Consider the following 25,195-nt stretch of genomic DNA (forward strand, 5'->3'; position numbering starts at 1 on the left):
TTTTCCGACTTCGAAAAATATTTGTTTTTAATCTCATCTTATGTATAATTGCATGCTGAACGTTATCCCGTTTTCTGTTTTTGATTATCTTCATTAGTTCCCGAGATAATTAGTTTTTAAGTATTGCGGCAAGTACATGTTTCAAGTAAATGCGTTTGTAGGGCAAACCCTTTGCGCTATTAATCAGGAAGTTGTGTAAATAACGTAACTATAGATTGTTCTACACGATGGTATTATTAGTTTTAATAATTTTTACACTAATTAAAATGTCAGGCACCTCCGCCAAATTTTGAATAATTAATTAAATTTTTTTAGAAAATTAAAAATGTATACTTTTTATTGCTTATTATCAAAGAAAACATCTTTATTGATAAAATATTTTAATAAATATTTGTAATTTGAATTGAGATTAAAAAAATATACGCTAAATTTAAACTGCATAAATCTACCATAAATGAAATAATTAAATTCATCGTAGGGCCTAAACCAAGAGAGATCACTTGAAATCTTACTTGGATATATTGATAAGAATTAATCGTTTGTTTAGATTCTGAAAACAAAAGTTGAAAATTCCAACTTTTAATTTCGGACATAAAAAAGAGAAAAGATTTGACTTTTTTATGACAAAATCTTTTCATCGATGTTTTGACCTGAAATAATTTAATCAAAAAAGTTCGACCCTGTTGTTCGACCGAAAATAATTTAACAAAAAAGTTCGACCCTGTCTTTCGACCGAAAATATTTTAACCAAAAAAGTTCGGCCCTGTTGTTCGAGCGAAAATAAAATTCATTGGACAAAACAGCGATATTCTAAGGGTATTTTAGGACACTTCTACAGGGTTAATGAAGTTAAAAAGGTATGCATAGTGTAGAGGGACTCTCGAACTTTAACATGACGTTGAGAAACTTTAAAAAAATCAATTAGTTCACGAGAAACAGGTCGATTTCCACATCATGTTTTCAAATTTTCACAAAATTGCCAACTTTTGAGGGGTATTTTAGGGCACTTGTAAAAGGGTTAGAGAGTTGAAAAAATATGCGTCGTATAGAAGGACTCTCCAACTCGGAAATAGCAGTGAGACACATCAAATAAGTCAATTAGTTCAAGAGATAAAGGGTGTTTTCCACACCATGTTTTTAATTTTTTTGAAAAATGCTTATTTTTAAAGGGTATTTTAGGGCACTTGCAAAAGGGCTAGGAAGTTGAAAAGATGATCATCACGTAGTGGAACTCTCTAACTCTGACATAGCAGTAAGAAACTTTGATAAAGTCAATTAATTTATGAGATACAGGGTGTTTTCCACACAATGTTTTAAAATTTTTGGAGAAATGCTTATTATTAAAGGGCATTTTAGCGTACTTTCGAAAGTGTTAGGAAGTTGAAAAGATATGCGTCGTGTAGAAGGACTCTCCAACTCTGACATAGCAGTGAGAAACTTTGATAAAGTCAAGTAGTTTACGAGATACAGGATGTTTTCCACATCATGTTTACAAATTTTTATAAAACTGACAATTTTAAAGGGATTAAATGATTAAACATGATCGTATAAGACATAATTTTATTAAACATAGAACTTTACATGAATATAAACTAAATACTTCCTCTAATCTTCCTCCTCAGTGTTATCATCTTCTACGTCATCGTCCTCCTCTTCTTCCTCTTCATCCTCATCGTCTTCGACGTCATCGTCCTCCTGAATATCGTATGCTTTTGTCATAGTCTGCGTATTATATAAATCCAAAGTCAATGAACTTAGAAACACCGGAATTGATCGTTGTTGTCGCAAATGCAGATCTACCATCTCTTCCAGACTGGAACTGTACTCATTCTCCATTAAGTTGAAAGCACCTTCTTTGCTTAGATGAAAACTGAGCACGTCCTCTGTCTTCTCAGCGTACATGCTGGTAATCGTGTATTGTGATTGATTCATGTCAACTTTGTATCCGAATAACAAGTACGTGACATCACGCATGTCCTGCACTGCCTTCTTGAAGTACTCCTTTAATCGCACCACGTTGTTCTCAGCTGCGGCAAGCTTCTCCTTCAAGTTTTGCACCTCTCGATGATCGATGGTGATATCGCCCAGACGAGATGCTTCTAGACCGTCTTCCATTTTTTTGATTTTGCGCTTTAAGCTAATTACATCTTCTTCAAGACGCTGCTTTTCTTGCTCACGTTGTTTTATAATGTTCGACAAAGGATTGTTGCTGTTGTGTACAATTCGACCATAGGCCACATCTTCTCCAACTAGAAATCCCTCCAACTGTATCTCTAACTTATCTTTGCGTTGACGCAATAAATCATTGTCGGCTTTCAATTTGGCAACTTCGCTCTGCAATCGTGCCAGTTTCTCAGCGCGAATAGGAATATTATCCGTAGAATATCCCTCAACGCTTTTCAGATCACTCTCCAGTTTATGTACCATATCGCGATACTCATCAACAGTGCGCTCGAGATTTTTAATTCGTTCAAATTGACTTTCAATCTGCGCTGCGCCTGGATTTGCTAAACTCGCTGGATTAATACAAATTGTCAAATCCTTTTCGTACGAATCCAACTGTTTTCGATAACTGTCGCGTTCACCGGTTACAAGTTGCAGCTTTCTTTGCATTCGAATCATTTGAGCCTTGGCTTGCTTTGTATCTTTATCCAAAGTCAAAATGTGAGAACGACATTTGTCTAATTCGTCTTTCGCCACCTTGGCCTCATGCATGGCGGTCGACAGAGCAGAATCAATTGAATTTTATCAGAAGTCAGTGTGATTTCTTGATGCTGAAGACGTTCCACAGCGGTTCTCAGCAGTCGTGGAAGCGTTGTATCAGAATTGGACGTTTCGCAGATGCTTCTAGCCAACGTCCGGAACTCTTCAAGGTGCATTTCGTTCTGAGCGTTTGACACCATCAGAGTATTCAATGTTTTATCTAATTCTTTATATTTCAGTAGGCGACCTTTGATGTCATGTACTTCTTCTTCTAGGAGCAGTTTATGATGAACATCTTGTTTAAGACTGGAGTTTTCTTCTCGAAGTTGCGCATTTTCGCGCTCTAATGATTCGTAGTTTGTGAGTTTCTGTTGTTGATTCTAAAACAATAGGTGCAATAATGATCAAACTAAAATCTGAGCAACTGTTTAAAACATACCTTAGCTTGCTGCTGATATTCCAAATATGACTCCTTGTTGAACTCCATCTTCTGTATTTGTTGTAAAGCTTTGTTCAAAGCCTGGGTTTTGATTTCTAATTCATTTTCACAGTTGGTTTTGGCTTTTAACTTTAATGTTAATTCATCAACAAACTTTTTATGTGCTTCAGTATCTTCTTTTGCTGCTTTGTACATGATTTGCAGTTCCTCATTCTGCCTGTCCAACTGAATTATCTTGGTGTTTTCATCAGTGCTTTGATCATGCACTTCTTCTTTCAAGTTGGTGAATTGTACATCCAATGTATGAAGTTTCATTTCCATACTTGCCTTAGTCCTAGCAAATTGTGCTTTAGCCTACAAAATAATAAAAATATAAAATACATCACATATATTTCAACAGTAGATTTAAACCTACTTCATTTAATTCAGTCTTGCAAGCTAGTTCTCTCCTTCTGAAGTCATCGAGCTTAGTTTCTAGTTCTCCAATAGTTTTTCTATCCCTTTCAGCCTGTGCCTTCCATCGTTTAGTCTCACGCTCGAAATCAATTTGCTCTTCGCGTTTTATTGCACGCAAATGTGTAAGCTGATTCTCCAATTCTTTTGCATAGTTGCGACTTTCAATAAGTTCACATTTAAGGCGACGAAACTCGCGTGGTGAGCCCGCACATACAATCTGATTGTCTGCTTTAAACTTCTTCACTGCCGAGTTGATTTCGCTTGAGCTAGTGCTGGATGTGGGGCTTGATGATCGTTTTTTCGGCGTATTGTAATCAAATATACGCTCGCGAACGGAGCCCTTTTTGTAATTATTTACAATCCGCAAAATAGTGTCATTGAAAGCCGGTCCGTCGTTGTTGGACATTTTGAATTACTAAATTAGTAATATCTAATCGATAAATTCAAGTTAATGTTAAACAATGAAACACAACGCTTATTTCATATCAAGTTGTGTCGAATTAAGAGAAATACCGAGGCAAACATAACCACGCCACTGCACACCTAACTCAGTACCACGCACAGTACCATAACACGAATGGCGCGTCGGGAAACAAAACCGAGCTAACAACGTAGGTCGGACTACGGTATGCGCAGACGCGTGTTCAAAGCTCGGAGTTTGAACGTGCTTCTCTTACACACATAATTATTTTATGTATAATTTATTTTGTACCCTTTGAAAGCTGGGGCATGTTTACTGTCATAGGATATTATATTATATTTTATTATTTTCTAATTTGAATACGTAGTCCATGTTTATAAGATGTATTTATTAAATTGTTTTGTGATTTATATGAACAGTGTTCAACTTTAACATTTACAGAAAACCTACAGACACTAACAACATAATTCACGCTACATCACATCATCCACAACAACACAAAAACGCATACTTCAGATTTAGCTTCAACCGATTAATAAACACACCTTTAGACAATACAAATTACAACAATGAATACAATAAAATAATAAAAATAGGAATAGAAAATGGATACACACAAACACACATAAACAAAATTTACAACAAAATCAAAAAACAAAAACACAACAAATCAACAACAAAAAACAACACAAACATAACAATTAACAACACAAACACACCCAATAAATTCCACACATTCCACTACATAGACACAGACACATATAACATATCAAATATATTTAAAAACCACAAAATAGCATACAAAACCAAACAAAAACTCATCAACAAACTACAAACACACACAACAAATACATAGTACAAACACATACAAAAATAGTGGAATATACAAACTCACATGCCACACTTGTCAAGAAATATACATAGGAAAAACAAATAGAAACATGCTAATAAGATATAACGAACACACCAACGCAATAAAAAATCCACACACATACCACTCACACTACGCAAAACACATCTTAAAACACAGCCACCAACACAACACAATAGAAAACATACTAACCATATTAAAAACCTCTAATGACAAATACCTAAACATAAAAGAAAATATTCAAATTTACAAGCACAAAATCAAACACACACTCTTAAACGAACAAATAAACTCAATACACGACACTATCTTCAAACCCCTCAAAAAACTCCACATACCTACAACCCACGATAACACTCATTAACACAACACAAAAACACTTGACACTCAGAACACCCTAAAACACAAAAATTTTAAATCAGTTTCTGACGATGCCCACAGGGCGAAACATGTAAAACTCATACAAAATTGTAAAAATCCATATAAATTACAAAACAATTTAATAAATACATCTCATGTCATAGAATAACTCAAAAACTCAAGGCCTTTAATTATTATCTCTTTTATCAAATTATCTCTTATACGCATATGCTTAATCGTTTTTATATTGTACGTTGAAAGAAATTTCTTAGCAAGTTGTTGAAGATGCTTTTCGTGTGCCGGAATCCCTTTATAATATTTATGCATTGTTTATTTTACATGTATCCCTTCCGATCATTTATAGCCTTCCTTTTAAATAGCAAGACTAGTTCGAACAGCATGGCTTTCCTGCGATCACCGAAGTTAAGCGACATCGGGCGCGGGTATTACTTACATGAAAGACCCCTGAACCCATAACACTGCTACTATTTGCGAATCTTATCTAATTTCAGGAACCCATGAATCAGAAAGGTATCAAAGTTGTAAAAAAGTGCCTTCCACGACAATTTTTAAACATTTTGAAGCTATGAACTCCTCATTAGAAAGATACAGAGTGTTTTCAAACGGTAATTACAAAACTAAAGGCCCTGGGAATATTAAAATGAGGAGTGATACGTTTTTTGTGATTTTGTGAGTGTCTTTTTATTACAAAAATAAGAAACAACTTGATAATGAGAACATGCCGTGCCGTTCCACATTGTATCGCACGTGCATTCATTTAAAACAAAGTACACATATACGCATCTTAAATTCGATTTTCATTAAACAATTCTTTTATTTACAATCAACAAAGAAACGAATTCTGTGCAGTGAGAAACAAAAACCCAAATCGGTAGAGCGTAAATAATTACAAATTATCATACCAACCGCTGTGGTAACAAGGAAAAAAAGAAATATAATTCTCATTCTTAAGGCACATTTGTCAGGAGCGCCCTAGACATTTTGAAAAGTCTACTTAATGTAAAACTAGAAAATACTTTTGTTTGCAGTCGAAAGTAATACGCCGGCGGCCCACCTCTCAGAGCAAACTCGCAACTGATTCGGGCAGTGGCATACATTGGAAATTTTGTTTGGTTCCTGCAATCAGCTAGAAAATAAACAAATGGTTAATAACTTCACATGCGCCCGAGCTATAGAATATTTACTTTTTTGTTAACGATGGCCATGCTCAATAATAGCCCGGATGGTGCTGTCATCGAGGTAATAAACGAATTATCAGTCGTGTTGTAGATGCAAATTTTACCATTGTAGCAGGCTACGAAAAGCACATTTCGCACGATTATCATATTGACAATTCCACTGCCTCTGCTCTCGCCGTGTTTGAGCAAAAGCTGACCATCCTAAATCAAAACATTTCAGATCCAACAACATCAGACAAATTTCATAGGAACTCACGTGAAAATTATAAACTAAAACATCGTCATGACTAGTACCACAATATACTCGATTGTGGAAAAGCACAATTGAATACACGGAATAGAGGTCTTCCCCGATTGTACGCAATTCAAGACAAGAAGACGCATCACGTATACTAATTGGAGCATTGCGCAACGCCACCACGAGCACGCGACGAGATCCATCCATGCTCCCTTTGATTGCAAGCACGGCGCTCTCAGATATTTTCTCTGGAGCCGTAATTCTGCCATTCTAAAATTAAACAAAACGTACAAATTGTTCGAAAAGAGTATTTATATTTAAATAATTAACATACCGCCAAGCTGAACCTGATTAGTTCGCCTTTCGAAGATCCTATAAACAGGCTCATCCACATCAACTCAAGGCACTGAATAGGAGTGCCCACGCTAATAACCCGTAACAACCTTCTGTCCCCGATGTCATACACATACAAGTTCTGATTCTGAGATCCGATGAAAAGTCGAGTGTTACTGCCATTTTCATAAACGTCCATCGCAGTGATCGCTTCATTGAGACATATTGTCTCGGTGAATATTGGAAACGCCGACTTCGTGTCAAAAAGGAAAAGTTTTCCTTTATCATTTCCAGCCACAATCAAATCTTTAACAATCTGCAATCAACATCATTTGAGATATTTGCAATCATCATAGGCAATGTGACCCACCTTAATAACTAAAATGGAATCCTTCCATCCGATGTAGTCAACAACACCATCGGAAGCCTCGGTATTTACCTGTAATCTTCCAACGTATGCAACAAATTTCTACGCCGGAAATCAATACGCGACTATTTGTACGACAGATATTTTGAACGCGAAATCAAACATTTAAAACTTGTGGAAAACAAAAACATTTATTGAATATTCTAAAAAGTGTTGGGGAATAAAAAAATTAGTTTATGTACAAAATACGTAACTGTCGTACAAAAACTCACGGCGTATGAAACACGTTGTAGAAATTACGCACGACCCACCTCATTGCCATACTCGCTATTGACCTCGACTTCCATGGTGCCAACATCGGACTCCTCAATTTTCACGTTGTTATTGCAAAAGGGTAGAAACGAGTCTGCAGATTTGTGCGATATATCTCTCTTCATACGTTGTAAGCCTTCAATATCATATTTAATCAATTTAACATGCGGGTTCTTCACTGGGGACTCACCCATGCATTCATTATCACTGGGTTCCAGAAAATCAGTCGGCATTGTTTGCGAGATGTTCATGACGCCGCCAAGGTCGATTTGCATTTCTGTCGTTCCAGCTTCGGGCACTGAGTCAGAATCTTCGCCCAATTGCTCTTCTTCTGCCTCTTGAGCAACTACGGGTTCGTTAAACGGTGGCTTGTTCTGTGGCTCGGAGAACATCGAGAATATGTCCACATCCATTGAGGGCATGAGGAAGTTTGGCGGCGAGTCTGGATTCGGAATGTCTTCCGGATTATCATGAAGCACTTGCGTTAGAACTAGCTCATTAGGCGTATCGGAATTCAGCACCGGATTCAAGTGCTTCGAAGGCGTCGAATCACCTTCAGAAATTATTATGTACTTCACGGGTTTCTTCTTGCTGGGATTGTCACTGGAGTGCTGCGATGGTGAGTTTTGTGAGGTACCAGTTTCTGAAAGTCTTCTTTTCGCGTGCTCTTCGCCATGAGGCATGTCTTCTTCGCTCTCGGAAGTTGAGACAAATGCATGAAACTCTTTGTAAATATTGCGACGTTCGTCCAGCAACTTTCTCATTTCCTATCGATGTTTTCCAATTTTGAAATGACAGCCCGCGAGTGCTTCTTGTACCTTTGATATCGTGCTCGTAACCTACCTAAAATCGTCTTATCTTTCTCTTCATGAGCTGATGTTATCGCTTGTTCGATGGTATTCTTTTTGGAAGTACTAAACGTGCTGGCCGATGATGCGCTATCCGTGTGTGATTTGGACTTGGGCAAAGATGTTTTATCAGATTTTGATTTGGACCTAGAAGTGCTTGATGTTTTCGCGTGTTTTGTGCTAGATGACGATTTACTTCGGCTGCGTTTATGTTTCTCTTTGTGTGAATGAGATGTGTCTGGCTTCGAAACAACCGCGGTGGATTTTTCGCCGCCATCTGCAACCGTCGTGACAGGCAAGTCTTCTGTTTGAATCCCCTCGGACACCTCATTTGGTTTGCTTTTATCGAGTTGATTCTCTGAAGCATCCTCAGTTGATGTAACATTTTTACAGTACATGTGCTCATTGACCAACTTACCCTGCTTGGCTTTGTAGGTCCCAGGTTTGCTTGTCGCTTCCAGTACAATGACAGGGGTACCATCAGGTTTCGTCACGGCCTTGTCCTTTGGGGATTCCGGCAAATTCGTATCACTCTTTTCAGTTATTGATTCTACTACTTCTCTAGTTGAGTCGTCAACAATTTGTTCAGTACATTCTACCTGGATTCTTTCCTCTTCACTATCTGAGAAACGCGGATCGTAATCTAATTCCTCCTCAGTACATTGTACATGTGTTTGCAAAGGCAGCGTCGGAGTTTTTACGGGTTCCGTTTCCATCTGCACACGCTCCTCTTCCATGCTACGAACGCTATCCCTTGTGTTAGATTCAATGAATCCATTATGTACATTAGATTGAGTTTTAGCCTCTGCATTTTTCAAAGCTAATCTTAAAACTTTAGCTTCCTCCTCAGCAATCTCCCTTAAAACACGCTCTTTCGATTTAAGAATTAAATTTCTATTCCAGTCGTCTTCATCTGAACTACCAAGATCAAACTTTTCTCGAAATAATATGTCATTTTCTTCACTGATACCATTTACATCAGTCTTAGAGACCTCATTTACAGTTTTGTCATTGTTAGGTACCGCATGTCTTTCATTTGTATCACCTTCTACGGGTTTAGATGTGTGCACAGTGCGATTAAAAACTTCGTGCGCTTCTTTAATAACTCGAATTTTACGAGATTCATTGTGTGGATTGTCAAAAGTAGGAGATGGTGATCGTTGCGGCACCGATGCAATTTGCGGGCCAATAATTAGAGGTGGAGGTGTTTTTTCATGACGCTTCACTTGTGAACGAAAATGTTTGCTTTCGCGTGTTGGACTTCGCTGGCTACGTTGGTTGTAAGGTCGGGTCGAGTGTGTTGGATGCGGCACTGGCTGTGGTGTCGTTCGCGTATTATTAAAGCTATGTCCGTTGTCGTTCGAAAGATCGCGCTTCAATTTAAATTTGTTTGGTCCACGCGATTCCGCGCGACCAGGTTTGATGTGATATTTATACGTCCGAATGTACTCGGGTTCCGGCTTTATATCAACACTAGTTGGAGACCGAGAGTCATCGTCAAAGTTGTTTTCTCGTGTATTAGATTCGGGATAGGTGTGCAAGGCATGATGTGGTGGCTCTTGTACAGCATCAAAACGACTTGATTCTTGTGAACTATTGTCGCAAATGTCATACTCAAACGGATCGTAAAACTCGTTTCCACCTGAATTCGAATTATCTACATTAAAACTCGAATCCTGGATGATTACGGGAGCATCCGTAGGCTCTGGCAGCGGTTCCAAATCACTGTTTAAAATGCTCGATATTATTGCAATACATTCATCAGGCAGCACGTTTAGCTGAACAGATATATCAGGTACAAGGGCATTGATATTATCACACTCGTCAATATTCCGCGTCTTATTATGCATATCCCTAATGTCACGCGATACCTTGAGCCTCTCCTGTCGCTTCAATTGTCGAACAATTTGAACAATCTCACGAACCCTTTCTTGCTGAGCGTGCAGCGCGGCTTTCTTCGCTTTCTTCTTACTTGCGCTGAGCTCAGCGGCCGTTGCATCCGCTTCCGCCTGAAGATAGCTGATCGCCGGGAGGATGTTTTCATTGGTGTCCTCTTTCATTTGGCAATCCATTGAATTTCGCGAAGGAAGGACCAGCTCAGCGTCGGGACATTCCTCCATTTGTTTCAGTAAAGAGCCAGATGTTTGTTTGATCTTCTCCTGGAACAACTCTTCAGTGGTAGGCAGGGGCTTTGTGGGCGGCGGTGGTACGGGTTTTGGCAATGCGCCTGGCGGCAACTCCTGAGATTGCCCTAATGGGCGCCGGGGCTTGTTCCAGTCTCGGATATGTGTCGTCTTGTGCCAACCAGCAGCGCTTCTTTGGAACAATGGTTTTCTATCAATAAATTATTTTCTAGGTAACTTAAAATATAAATAACTAAAGAGTATCTAATACAATTTATAATATGAAGAGTTTTCATTTGAATAAAGAAATAATAAATGACAGAAAATTACCTCTTTTGATTCTCTAACCAGGAACCTGATTCATAATGTGATTTAAACGAACCCTCACGCTCGCCGCGATTATACCGTCTGTTTTGATGGTGGCCACGATATTGTCCCTGATGATGTCGTGGATCGTCCCTGTTCATCTTTAGGAGGTTGTTAAATAATTTAGAGGTTATGTTTGGTATTTTCAGCTGAGAAGCTACAAAAATGCATCAACAACAACAAATCACAAAAGCAATTTCCAAGCACAACTTACCACCTAGAATAATCCATACAAGCAATGCACTTCCATTATTATAAAACGCTATAAACACTACATGAAACCTCAATATTTACATTTAGATTTCCACTGATTGGATTGATTTATCAAGCTCTGCTACTTTGTTTATCCCATTATGCAATTTACTTCTTGCAAACGTTGAAACAAAATCAAAATCTATCGAGTATCTGCAAAACACGTGATATAATCGTTAATTTATCAAATGCTGAATGTTTCTAGAAGAAGTCAGGTTTAAAGGTAAATAATAAAGGCGAGTTGACTATAACCTAACGAGAGCATCCTGTGCGCTAGAAACCAATTTGCCGATGAACTTACCGTTAAATTTAAAAACAAAAACGACGCGTATACCAAATGCAATCACTGTTGCACATTAGATTTATCGAAGTTCAAGCAGTCTCACTTATTCCTCGATTTATTTTATATCACGCGAGAGATAGAATATCATCCTCATCATCACTAAATACGATAACCACCTTCACTCCCGGTCGCAGTGCATGCCGAGAGAAATACAACATCCGAGTGTGCGTTAGATAAGCGGAGAAAGCGATACATACGAAATCGCGTCTTCCTTGCATGCAGAGCCTGCGCGATATCGGTGTTTCGTGTGTTAGAACGAGCGGGACTTTTAAATCTTTGTCTGTCTATCACAAGGTTTGTCCTTGGGCTTGCCCTGATCACAGTACTTTTCATAAACTAGTGGTACTCGTGGTGTGGAAAAGTGGTACGCCTGCTGTATTGAGCTCATTGAACCAAAACTAACTGGAGATTACTACGACACGTTGGTTAGACTTACGAACAGCAGAGGGAAAGAGAATTTGCGTCCATATCGGAGTATAAGTATACATGATGCTCAGTAGATGGCGCTATAGGTATTGAAATAAATATTTTTAGTGATAAAATGATGTCGATTGTTTCTCACAAGCGCACAGTTTACATATCAGTGTTTGAATATTATCAGTATATCAATGCATATTTTGAAATTATCTTTAAATAACTATATTCCAATGTTATTATTTATTTATTTACGACAACTTAATAAAACCAAATCAAATCTTATTGCTTATATATTTAGTTTTATTAAATAAACATTTAATATATAAAACTTGGGGAAATATTGTTCAAAATTATCTGTTTTGTTAAAAATTACGACATGTTAATTAAGTACTCAATTCTAATAGTTTACTAATACTTTATTTACACTGCGATATATCAAGTTGTTTTTATTGTTTTTATTAGTAAAGAAAAACATCCAATAAAGTAAACATAACATACAGAATACTAAAGGTCATAAATCAAAAACGTGGTGCTTTAATTAAGACAAATAATATGCTTTCATCGTGCGGGAGAAGCGGTTGTGCAAAACTATCGAGATGATTAATTCCAAGGGATAACCCAAAGAAGGAGTACCACTCCGTTGTCGGGGATCACAAGAAGCATATTACAGCAAGAAGCTAAATGTTCTTCCATCTTCATAGCCAGGAAACAATTATATCGTTCATCTTAGGAATTGATTAAATGCTCTCACAGACCATTGGTTAATTGCCAAAATACAAATAGGGATTTTCGTATTGCGTGTGTGAAAAGGATTCTACGTTTATTTAAGAACACATAATCACTAATAACAAACGAATAATAAATATAACACAAACATTTTATAAATAAAAATAAAATGTTAACATGATTTTTCTCTAATAGATTATTTCTAGATTTAGTGTTAAACATCACAGTAGTAAAAATTATTGTAGTCTACCTATATTTAGAGATTAATATTAGTATTATATACTGTTGTGTTTGTGGCATACAAGATACAGACACAGGACAAGGATGTTGGCGTTGTTTCTTATCATTAGCTCGCGGCCGTTCTGAAGTTAGTTGTGTTGTTGATGCCCGAGCGAGGAGGACGTGGGTCTTGGGATGTAGCTACCTTTTACCGGTTATTATCGCGAGAAGACCGCCACTCGCTGCCACCAGCCACAAGGCAATAATTAACATAAGATCACAAGTTATTCTCAGTCACTCACGTAGTCCTGCTTCCACTTATCGTCTACAACACCTAAAACAAACAGATTTCAGTAAATTACTCATTTTGTTGTGAATTAATACAAGGTAGGGGGAAGTCCCCTAGTGGCGGACACCTAAGGTTATTTATAAATAAATCAAAAAATATTTGAAGAAATGTTAATTAAATTATGACATATAGTAGATAACAAAGTTAGAAATCAAATTAAAATAACAAAAATGCAACCTCTGTTAAAAAATAATTAATACTATCAATCAAACTTTGGTAATAAAAAGTATAGTTTTAAAAAGTGGCACCTAGTACCGGACACATATTTGTGCCATACCCCTCTCACCGGACATTTCAAATATGTCATATGGTTAGGTAGGCTACCTTGTTTGGTATTATTTATGGGGCGGTGGGGGGTGGGGTGATAGAATTTAACGATTTAATCAACGGATTTAACACACTGACTAGAAGCAGCCCGTGAATGCATACATCCACTAGCTAATGTGTTCATTTCAGTTACAATAAATACTTTAACTACGAATTTTAGCGAATGTATGCATTGACTAGTAAATGTATACATTTACTAAATGTATGCATTGACTGCAACATAGCCATCTCCTCACTCTCTCTCTCTCACAAGAAATATCAATATGTTTACTGTCCGGCGCTAAGGGACAACTTAGTGTCCGGTGCTAAGGGACAGACATTTTCGTTCATTTGGTGGTACCTACTAAAATTGTTTAAAAAATCTAATAATATTCTACCATTTTACGGATAACAATCAAGTACTACTTGTATCTTTGAATACCACTCAAATGTAAATGCATAAATATACTAGAATTAATTACATTGATATTTAGGTGACGTCGTGATTTTGCGCCTGAAACAGCAAACGGCTGCTCCCGCCGTGGCCGTGTGCGTTTCTGGCGAGCCACGACGAGTGATCCTGTACCTGTGTGCCCCCCGCACCCCTTTCACTTGTTTTTTGAAATGAAAAGATTTAAACTAGCTTAAATAGTACGAGTGTCCGGTGCTAGGTGCCGTCCGGCGTTACGGGACTTCCCCCTACACACTTAAAACTTACCAAACAACATTTTTAAAGCAGTTAATTTAAAAATAAATATAAATTAAGTATTATGGTTATTAGGTTAAGTTAACATAACCTAATCTCATCAAAAAATATAAAAAAAGTAGCCATATTTGGACCATTTTTATATTTTTTGATTTATAGAGCCACATAGGTATAAACTGTCAATAAAAATTAAGGAGCGGAAAAATAACTCACAAGGCTTACCAACAAAATGATATTTGTTTTTGGTCCAAATTAACCTAACCTAACTTAAAAAGTTGATAAATACAGAATTTAAATTTTTTAAAGTAAAAAACCAATATTAATAACCCTTAATAATAGCTAACAAGTCATGTGTATCGTCTTGGCTTCCCCATTCCCACCCTCAAGTCTGGTGGTTGTTCAAATCGATTGCGCTTCTATTAAGTCACGATACTCGATGTGGCGGCGTAGCAGCGGCCCTCGAGTAATATTGTAATTATGATATTAATATCGGTCGCCGGCGAAGGGCAGTGATGATGGAACGCGAGGAGTGGAAGTAAAGACGCAAGGGCGCCGAGTCCAGCGTCGAGTTTAAGACGTCCCAGCATACTCTCCGGTAGCCGGTGATAAGTGGCCAGAGGGGTCGCGCTATTCGGACCGGCGACGCGACGCTTGTGCACACGAATCGAGCATTGCTAACTGCGAGAATCTAGAAACTTTCCCTCCGAACAAAGTTATGATCGAAATTATTCACTACATAGTTGTTCCGATCTGAGACCACTTGACGTGCATAGTTGAAATCGCTCCAACAAGTGTAGGATATAAATATCAAGTTCCTATGTTATATTACTACACAAATCAATGAGAAGATATAAAAATAAAAACTTGAGCGGTGAATTTATGACTAATATTTGAAACTTCAAGTTTAGCTGATGCGAAGCAATTAAGCGTAAGGGAGGTTGCATAAGATGCGCGAGTCGACGCGGTAGGAAACCGTCGAAGTGCTCCCCGAGGATGCACGGCATGCTTCTCGCTAATCTACAAGACTCCTGGGTCCTAGTGGCAGCGTCGTGTTATTGCCGGTAATTTATTCATGGCCGCTTGGCTCGCCGGGGTCTTCTTCCTATATCTTTGTTCGTTTACGACAACTCCAATGACGACTCCGTATCCGCCTGCAAAGAGATTTCAACTTGGATTAACTTGATGCAAACTCGAAGGACATTCACAGTCATAATCGCGTCGAGTATTCTTCCCATTGCAAAGTTCGTGTGGGAAAGCGTTGGCAATCTCAACCGGCGGAGACGTTTTATAGCGGTTTTCCTCGTATTCCGGGTTGGCACAAGTTTTGGGACCGCGCGCGAGTCGTTACGCGACTCGGAGACTATGCTCATCTTCAAATTGCTTTCATGCCAAAATGGTCAATCTTATTGCCAACCTAGTGTTAACCTACTGCCAACTGGTTACTGGTCACTGCGGAAAGAATAAAAATATTCAATAAAACCACATTTTTAGAGCAATTTCACTTTTTTTAACCTAAAAATCGTTTTTATAAATAAATACAAAAAACTTATAAATAATTTATTTAAACACCCTGTATCCAAGAGAAAAGATATGATTTTGTTGGCAACCACAGTCGTGGGCAATAAACTTGCGTGCTCTTCCATATCCTTGGGTTCAGGACGTCAGAGAAGGCAAAGCACTTCGTTGTTATCACATATCGCGAAAGCGCACCGCAAAACGGGGACGTATACGATTGCTCATAAACTTAATCGTCATCTTAGCAACCATCATTGTCTGATAACGAGCTGAGCAGTTATTCTCAACGACCAGCAATCTTAACAAGGCGATTTGTCCACAATTATGAATACATGAATAAATTTTAAAAAAGGAAGCCATTTTATTTTCTATTGATGGTAGTAGGGGAAGGGGGGGCAAAGTGGGCCCCTGGGGGCAAAGTGGGCTCCCTGAAATTCAGGAGGCTTAAAAAATTGAGGGGCAAAGAGGGCCCCCTAAAATTTTGGATAAATAAGATGAAGTTGCAAGAACAACTTATACACAACAAATTCGAAGGAAGATATGAAAAAAGAAAATAATATAGGCAAAAAATTGATACAAAGGTAATAGCAAAATTTTTATGGGTGGGGGTCCACTTTGCCCCATATTCTGAATTTTTTTTTATTTTGATAGACACGGCTTATTAATATTAAATACTGAACTAGGATGTAAAAAATAGTGTAACGAGTGAAAAAAGGTAAACAAATTCCATTTTTTTTCGCTTTTGGGGCCCACTTAGCCCCCCTTTCCCCTAACACTAACAGGACTATTAGGAACTGTTTCTAGATAGTAAACCAACCGGAAATAGGTATTGAAAAGGATGTCTTGCGACTTGTGCGAATTACGTCGTTCGCTGGTCAAAGCATAAAACATCAAAGTGACGAGAGGCCGAGCTTGGGCAGCTACCACAATCCGTCTTGGTTTATCTTCAATCTTAGAAAAGCCCACACCACACACCACTTCGGGAGTAAAGGAAGGGGACCCTTCTATTCTATATCTTGCCTGCTGCTCCTTTGCTTCTTAGTTCATTCGTTGTGCTTAATCCTTGGTTATTTTTTCATGTTTCAAGATTGAACCGCTTATGATAGAGAAACCTTACGTTGTATGCAGAGGATTAGTTAGTTCATTATTAGGCACAAATTGTTCTTAGTCAGCTATTAAGTTATCTAATAAATCTTTAGATGCATACTTTGATTGTTAAAATATGAAAAAAACGAAGAATGTTTGGGGAAATGTAATAAAAGTCATAGAAAAGTTGTTTCCATTTCAAGAACTGAATTATTACCGAATTTGCTTGAGAAAACAACGCGTTTCGACGTTCGATACGCGAATGCGCTGCTTGAATATAAGTTTTATGGCTTTCTTTTATGGAGGGTAATATTTCCAATACATAAAACCCCTTTCTTTTGGCAAACGATGAATATCTAGCTTCTAGCTTGAGCTTTCGAGGGTTGTTGTTCGATTCCAACAGGGGTCGACTGGGCGGAGGAGACGGAAGCAAAACGAGGGCTGATGCCGGAATGAATGCCAACCCCCCGTTAAAAAAATACTCCATTGGCAATTGCTTCAGAAACTCAATTCTAACATCCAAACAACAAAAAAATCAGCAATTTTTATTTAATTTTTCAAATCAATTACTAAACTGATAGTTTAATTAATATTCTAGCGGCCTAAATAGATAGTATGTTAATGTTAACAAATTTTGTTGTATATTTACGACGGGCCTTCAATTCCGAACTGAAACTGACCGACGGAAATCTCCTCTAGTCGCCTCTCGGCTGAAGTTTGCGAAGCAACTTACTTGCAAGTTTCCAAGTGCTAAGCTTGCACAGCTCGCGCGCCCGAAAGCTCACAGGTAAGCCGCCGGAGCTCGTCGTCATGGAACAATGGAGTTTACAAGTTTACGTGTACCAAATTTGTTTGCCAACATATTAATATACAAGCGCGCGTGCTGGTCAGTCGCCTCGCGCTACGTGAAAAGCAGAAGGAGTTTGTTAGACAAATTTTCTAATGTTCTAATAAGTTCTAATGTTCCACGGCGTATTCGGGAAAGAGAATATAAACAATATTAGAGCAGGTATAGACGGGAACTATTTTGGCATATCATATTACGCATAATAATTTTAAAGTCACAAAATGATAAAAATTGATTTATTTTGTATCAATAATAAATTTTTGAACATTTTGAAGTTGAAATCTTCTTAAAATCTTTTAATAATATTAAAAAAGTCAAAATATTATTGATAACTGTTAAAACGATAAAATTCATTGAAAAATTAAATTTTATTTATAAATAACTTCTTTTCTAATCATCTGATCATCAAAAACTTAATAATTATTATAATATTTAAGATTATTGTCTAAAAACAATGAAAAGTATATTTTCACAAACGACAATTAAAATACAACAAAAATAAATTCATCATGATGTAAATTATACACTTTAATTTATAGCTGGCAATTTTCAACACCAGTAAACGAAAAACAACATGTTGGCAGTAATCTTCATCTTAGATTACATAATTTATTAGCGCAGCGCGCGGCATCCGCTGATTTAAGACGCAACCAGCATGGCTAACGCGAGTCTCGTTACGTTTGCAACCGCCAGACGCCTGCCCCTCGGGTTTTGCCACGCAGATCTCCAGACGCTTTCCTCTGTCTCGCGTATGAATCATATGTAAGATGGAAGCGGGACCAAAAGACCCTTCGCGTTCGCGATAATCGCCCCAGCGGGCAGGCGACGCCGCTGCAATCAGAAACGCACCCTCTTTTCATGCCGCGGCAGCAGCAGGAGCAGGAGCAGCAGTTGAGGGAGAGGCATAAACGTACGTATTACAGATAAGATGAGGCAGGATATTACGTCTGCGATGCGACCCCATAATCTGTGTTCATACGCTTATTCCGACCAAGAGTGTATGAAGTTACTTACAAAGACATTTAGGATGTGCGTGATGTGCAGAAAATGCAAATGTTTACGTATGATTTTCTAGATATGTTTAAATTAGTATATTTTCTTAAGAAATTAATATAAACAGATATTTTTGTTATCAGGGCAGGAAAAATTCATAAAAATTAAGTACAACTGAGAAAAATCATATAAAACTCAGAAATTAAAGAAGTTATCATTAATATTTGTTATTATTATTTCTTAAATCGACATTAAACTATAAAAATAAATTTTGAGAAAAATAATCGGTTTTACATAATTGAATAATAATCACGTTTAATTCACGTTTTTTTTTTAATAATCACTCAGAATTTCATGGAAAATAGAACCAATAAAATTTATTCCTTAAGAAAACATTTTTATAATAAATTGTGATTGTAAGAATGTTGTAATTTAATTGATTTTAACTTTTAAAGTAAAGTTACTGAAATTTTTATAGCAAAATATCAAAAACTATCACAAAATAACTTTTAAAATGTATTTATTTAAATCTACTACGATTTAAACATTAATTTCTTTATTTAATTAGATGTAGAATATTTAAAACAATAATAAATATTACACAAATCATATTTATGTAAGTAACTACTAATAATTATAATAACTTTATCACAACTTGCTTAAAACGATAATTTCAGTACCTACTCTGTATTATTTAGTAACTATGATGATGTTGATGACGTGTGCAATGAAGCAAAACGGTAGCCAGAGGTAGGCATCGGTGTAGCGTCTGCTGTCGGCCGCCCCCGCACCACCTAACGCCTTGAAACTGACCAAGGCAGTGATGCTCTCGGCCGGCACGCGAAGGGAAAAGCATAAATTCAATTACGGGCGGGCTGCCTCGTGCAGAGATACTGTAATCTTATTACAGCCGAGACTCCTTCACGAAAGTTGTCTTCGCAACTCTCGGCCGCAGCGGTCTCTTGGACAGGGTTTCACTCGAAGGAGTCCGCTGGCATAATTGCATTAAACTGTTAGATAGATGTTAGATAGATATCGCGCCCGGCCAGCCAGCCAGCATTGATTCATATTCATCGGCGACGTCGGAGCAACTTGTGTTGCTGGCAGCGTCTTTCGAAATATTGAGACAAGTTTCTAATCAATGCGCCCAACAGGAGGGATACCAATAATTAATTGTTAAAGTATCATTTATGGGAAAATTTTAGATATTAAGTATTTGGCTAAAAACTATGAAAACAAAATTAAGAAAATTCAACTAAAAATTATCAAAAGCAAAATAAATAGGTATTTAGTAAAACGATTTTAACACAAATTGGTCTTTAATTTATGATAATTGATAATTGATAGTTGATAATTTTTTTAAAGTAATTAAATGTATAATTTAATTGTAAATTGATTTATGAAAGAAATCTCATGTAATCATGTAAATTTTTGATTTTCTGTAATTTTGCTTTTAAAAGTTAATTAGTTTAAGTTTAAAAGCTGATTAAAAGCAAACTATTAGCAATATTTGATAATCTAAATTGATAATATTGTTTAATAAAGGAATATTCCACAAAATACAACATTTACCTCAATTTTCTGCTGTTAGATGGCGTCTAAATGTCCATTTCGACTATAAAATGTTGTGTTTATCAAAATCCCTGCATTTGTTGTTTACAAACATTGTATCACGCCATACCCAAGTAAATAACGATAAATAAAAACAACCTTGGTCTTCACTATATACAATTCTACACATTTCAACAAATATATGACTAGAATATAATTTAAAATTCTTATTTTAGTGAATTTGTATTTACTATAGTAGTGTAATCGGAATTCACAAGAAACCTATGATTTATAGCACTTTGCAAAGTTCTAGAATGCGAGGGTGAAATCCGCGAAGGGATGTTCAGACGAGCGAAAACAACGTCGCTGCATTATTATTCTACGTTGTTCGGCGCCGACGCCACTTCTGCGAGAATGCCGGCGTCTCCTTAGCGTGATTTATGCGCGCTGTTTGCGCGACGGAAAATGCGCAAATAAAAAAGCGGATGCCACAGCGAAGCCGAGAGACATAAGAAAGCCACGAACTAGAAATATACCGATGCGCAGTGCAAACATTAATATTTATTAGGTCGTGAGCGATACAAGCACATAAAATTATGCCAATAGGGGCAATAACATATCATCTTGGATATGAACAACATAAATATTCAAAATTTACGTTTTATATATTTTTCCTTACTTTTGTTAGTAGTGATAATGCTTATCAAGCGTTTCATTATTGATTTTTGTCTGATATTCTCATTCTCCATCTTAGATTCAAATAATATGCAAACTTACATCTCGCGGCATATCGCGAACCGCACTACGCGAATATCATCACCATTCACATTGCGAACGCCTACACTAGATGTCACCCCAATGCACTTTCAACACCAATGTTTACATATTTATCACAATCACACACACAAAACAACAATCAAAAACAATCACAAAACAAAACACAACTTCTATGAAACGTCTTGCACACTGTTCGGTTACGAAATGAATAAAACACACAAAATTCCTCGACTTTCAGCTACACCTAAGCATAACAAAGAAGGGTCTAGCGGTTAAACAACTTTAGTCGCGGGGTGTTTAGTAAAAAACCTGTTTTTGCTCGCGCGCGCGTTGTCTCCTCGCGAAGTCTATTCACACACACGCATTGAAGGGATGCTACGCTATTCTCAATCGCACGATTATCACACGTGCGTACTGCGTACATTGTTAAACGGTCCAGAGCAGATTCCAGTTTTTAGCTGTCTATTCATATTCAAACTGGACGTTGGTCAGTGTCGCGAGAAGTCGTCAAACTAGTCCTAAATTCAAACGTCGGGAAAAATCCAGCGCGGATGCTGGATGCAGTGAATTCGTGAACATCTGTCGAGTTACAAACACAAACAAACCGTTAACGGTTTTTTTAAACAGCATTTATTAGTAATGAATTTAAAAAATAAAAAAAAAACGAAAAATTTGATTTTATTGACTGCAAACGTACAAATTTTATTTCTTAAGTTTAATTATGCAACGGACAATTTTTTTGAATTTTTTTTTTGATAATATACAGGGTGTTTCTTTAGTAAATATTTTATGAAATTGAATATTAATCAAGTATTACGCCATAGGTACAATAATCGATAGAAATGATTGGTAGGACTGTCTGCACCTCAAATCTCGTCTGAACAATCGAGTTTGGAGGAAATGTATGGATATGCGTGTGCGTTTATGCATTGACAGTTGTTGGTCAGCATGCAAGTGGTAGCCCATCGGTGTAGCTACGCTGCTTTGGCTTTAACTTGACCGTTTGAAACGTGTAAGTAATAGAATTAATTCGTCTGATGTCTGAAATGTCGACGTGCCGTGAGTGTATAGCGCCCATTCGACTAATGTCGGTGTGTCGGTGCGAAATCTCGATGATGATTAATTCAATATTGCATAATTTGCATTCTCCGATTTCCCGACGCTTTTCCGCATTAATTTTACACGAGCAATATTCGTGGTCGTCGCTCGGTGTGGCTGTCAACTATTTATATATCGAAATTTACACAAAACAAAAATGAGGTTATAATGCAAATGATCGGAGTTTACTGCCTAAGCAGCACATAAACAAATATAGCATTTCGGCGCTTGTTGAAACATACATGAATAGTTTTGCATAATGCCAACGGCATTCGGCGGAGAATTAAAGTTGTAGTTGCCAAGCGACAGAGTTAGAAGTTTGCCCGCAAGATAAGGAAACGAATGGATATGCGTTTTGCGCCCACCCTCGCTTAATAACAGCGACGTAATCACCGAGCACGCCTCGCGCCCTGTGTTGGAAGCGTAGCTTTGTGCATATTAAATTGCCGCCCTCGCGCCAGCTCTCCAGCTTGCGGCCGCTCATAACGCAAACTCATAGAACGCTGTGAAACATACAATCGTAGATAAATGCTGGTGATAAGTGTGTGCCCACTGCTCAGCATTGCAATGCAGGATAACAAAGAAATGTTTCCTTTAAAAGTTTGTATTTGTTGCGAAACGCTGACGGTGTGAGGCGCTTTCGAAATTCTTTACCAAACCGTTGAATTCGTGAATGTACGGAAAAGTTGGCTGTTTTTAGCTGGGACTGTACACTTGCTGGTGTGGTGTGAGTGAGGCTTTCGAGCTTTGCGGAGGGGCAGCTCACGGCAAGTGAGAAAGGAGCGGAAAGAGGGAGAGACGGATAGAAATCCCTTGGCGATGCCCCGCTTCGTGCGCTTTCCGTGCAGCGAGCACGAAAGGAAGCCATGTTCAATATTTGAGGCGGAGCTTGGCCTCGACGCTCCCCACTCTTTTACCAAGGCCAGGGAGAGCTTTTGCTGAGCTTTTCAACCCGCAGCGGCTAAAAGAGATAGTCGCGTGTGTGGTAGGTAGCGCACCCTCTGTAGAAAAACGTAACGAGCGCGAACTTTTATTTTTCAACTTATGCTATCTGCACACAGATGGCCGATTTTTGTTCGGTTTTACATTTTCCGAGCAATTGAAAAGTAGAGAATAAAACATTCGCGGCGTCGTTTCGCATAGTCGTTATGTCGTTAAAACTAGCAGTTGAACAAACGAACCCTGTGGTGTGGGTGGGCAGTGGGTGGAAATTGGGCGCGCGCTTCATTAATTAATCTCGCGTAATTTTTTACTTGGCTTCGCGAGTGAGTGATGGGTGCACATTGCCTGCGCACTGATGAAAGCGAATAATTTAACGCGATGCCAATGCTTGCGTGTACGCATTTTCGATGTATAAGCATGACGAGGAACTGAATGCAAAGCTTTGCCGCCGCTGCCTCGATGGTATAAAATCGCAAAAACGCGCCTCGATATTCGGGCCAGAAAATGCATTTTTAAATGTAATAACTGCAATCCACCAGCGTAACTAGCGCGCGTAATGCATCACCGCGGAGTCATTACTATCGCGTCCGACGCACTATGCCCAAAAAACTAGCCTGAGTACATTGATAATTACCAATCAATATGGTCTGCAAACAAACTGATTTTTAAAAATCGCAAAAATGTTGAATTATTTATTCGTCAATGGAAAACACTCAAATTTATTTATTTTATGAAACTTGAGTCGTGGAATGTAGGAAAAGTATTTTTATTTATCTTTCTAAAAATTTTTGTATAATTTTACTAAAAAGAAACTAAAAAAATGCAAATATTTTAAATAATATTGGATTAAGGCAACCAAATGAACACTGACGTCACTTTTTCAAAGAAATTTTGATTGAATCTCGTTTTTAACAGTTTTTAATTGCAATAAGCGTTAAGTTTCTTGTTTTATTTTCTGAACATTGTCGTCAAATAAAAATTACAAGTTAAGATGTTGTTTTTTACCAATTAAAACCACAATTTGAAGCAAAAAGTGTTTCAAAAACAGTAAAAACCACACTATACACATAATAAATATAAATTTACTTTTTAATCACTATTAGCTTTGTTTTTAAACAAGAAAACCAAAAATATAAGCAATTTTTACCAAATTAGTTTAAACGTGATACAGATATTTCATTGACGCGTATTCCGTTTGGCGGCAGGGAGCTAAGGGAGGCGCAATGTGGTATTGAGATCACGATTGCGGATAGCGATCGGAGGATTGTGGGGATTCGAGGATCCAAAGCGGATTCAGACTATGAGCTTCCTACATCGTGCTTGGTGCATCGTACATCGCGCGCCGGCGATCGGTGCACATTGGACGTCGATGCATCGCACGGAATTTATGTCTCGAAAACAATGAGTATAACCGGCCGGCAATAGTTGATACTATTAGATCCCGCGTTCGAAACGCCGAGATTATCTCGTGTAGCACGCATGGTGCGATGTTCTCTATCTAAACGACATTGTCTAAGCCACACACACACAACACACATCCGGATAAAAATAAGATGTTTGTTGTGTTTACAACAGAAATAATACCTGTATATAGGTATGTCTATAGGGAAGCACTGTGTGCACTAGTAAGTCGACTACAATTTAATCACAATTCCAAACAGAAGCACAATTAATGCGTCATTATTAAAGCTAATAGAATCAAAATTTCGGGCGGGCGCGAAGGTGCGTGCCGCGCGGTACGGAATTGCAGCGGAGTGTGTTTTGTGTGCGCACACACGCGGCACACAAACGTGCATTGTTCGTCAGGTTACACAATTAGTCAACGGACTCGATGGGCTTTTCATCAGCGCGGAACATTGCTCGCATTATGGTTTTCTTGGAAACGTCAGTTCAAATTCAAGCCAAAAACACAAAAAAACTACAAAAATCGATAATAGCGGAAACTGTAATGCAGAATACAGGTTATGTTAGTTTTTTTTAAAATTGATTTCTCAAATTTGAGGTTAAAATCAACAAAAAATTAAAATAAAAT

General features: G+C 37.7%; 2 protein-coding genes across 3 annotated transcripts; both read right to left on the reverse strand.

Moving 5' to 3' along the window:
* Positions 1-1,546: 1,546 nt before the first annotated feature.
* Positions 1,547-4,182, reverse strand: LOC135801860 (mitotic spindle assembly checkpoint protein MAD1-like). The gene is given in 4 exon segments (XM_065315379.1): positions 1,547-2,735; positions 2,738-3,083; positions 3,143-3,496; positions 3,558-4,182. Coding segments are annotated over 4 exon segments (2,277 nt in total). The 5' UTR covers positions 4,005-4,182; the 3' UTR covers positions 1,547-1,605.
* A 1,744-nt stretch (positions 4,183-5,926) lies between these two features.
* LOC135801784 (zinc finger protein 106) lies at positions 5,927-8,516 on the reverse strand. Of its 2 annotated transcripts, XM_065315302.1 has the most exons (7): positions 7,890-8,515; positions 7,699-7,835; positions 7,391-7,459; positions 7,022-7,336; positions 6,706-6,957; positions 6,456-6,650; positions 5,927-6,397 (listed from the first exon to the last, which is right to left on the reverse strand). In XM_065315302.1, exons 1-7 carry the CDS (start codon positions 8,461-8,463, stop codon positions 6,329-6,331), a joined length of 1,611 nt encoding a protein of 536 aa, XP_065171374.1. In that variant the 5' UTR covers positions 8,464-8,515; the 3' UTR covers positions 5,927-6,328. The 2 variants fall into 2 exon arrangements, with proteins under 2 accessions (XP_065171374.1, XP_065171372.1); XM_065315300.1 differs by having other exon boundaries at positions 7,699-8,516.
* Positions 8,517-25,195: the final 16,679 nt, after the last annotated feature.

Source organism: Atheta coriaria, unplaced genomic scaffold (genome assembly GCF_025399875.1).
Source record: "Atheta coriaria isolate IRGN ID8LTWV9N9 unplaced genomic scaffold, Caltech_Dcor_3.1 hic_scaffold_13_pilon, whole genome shotgun sequence".
In the NCBI taxonomy this organism is placed as follows: Eukaryota; Metazoa; Arthropoda; class Insecta; order Coleoptera; family Staphylinidae; genus Dalotia; species Dalotia coriaria.

Bases quoted from the DNA above. Each gene is read 5' to 3' on its own strand.
- LOC135801784 (XM_065315300.1), bottom strand. From the start codon at position 8,463: ATGAGAAAGTTGCTGGACGAACGTCGCAATATTTACAAAGAGTTTCAT. The intron at 7,460-7,698 runs GTGGGTCGTGCG...GGAAGATTACAG, and splicing joins ATAGCGAGTATGGCAATGAG to GTAAATACCGAGGCTTCCGA. The intron at 6,958-7,021 runs GTATGTTAATTA...GTTTAATTTTAG, and splicing joins TAATCAGGTTCAGCTTGGCG to AATGGCAGAATTACGGCTCC.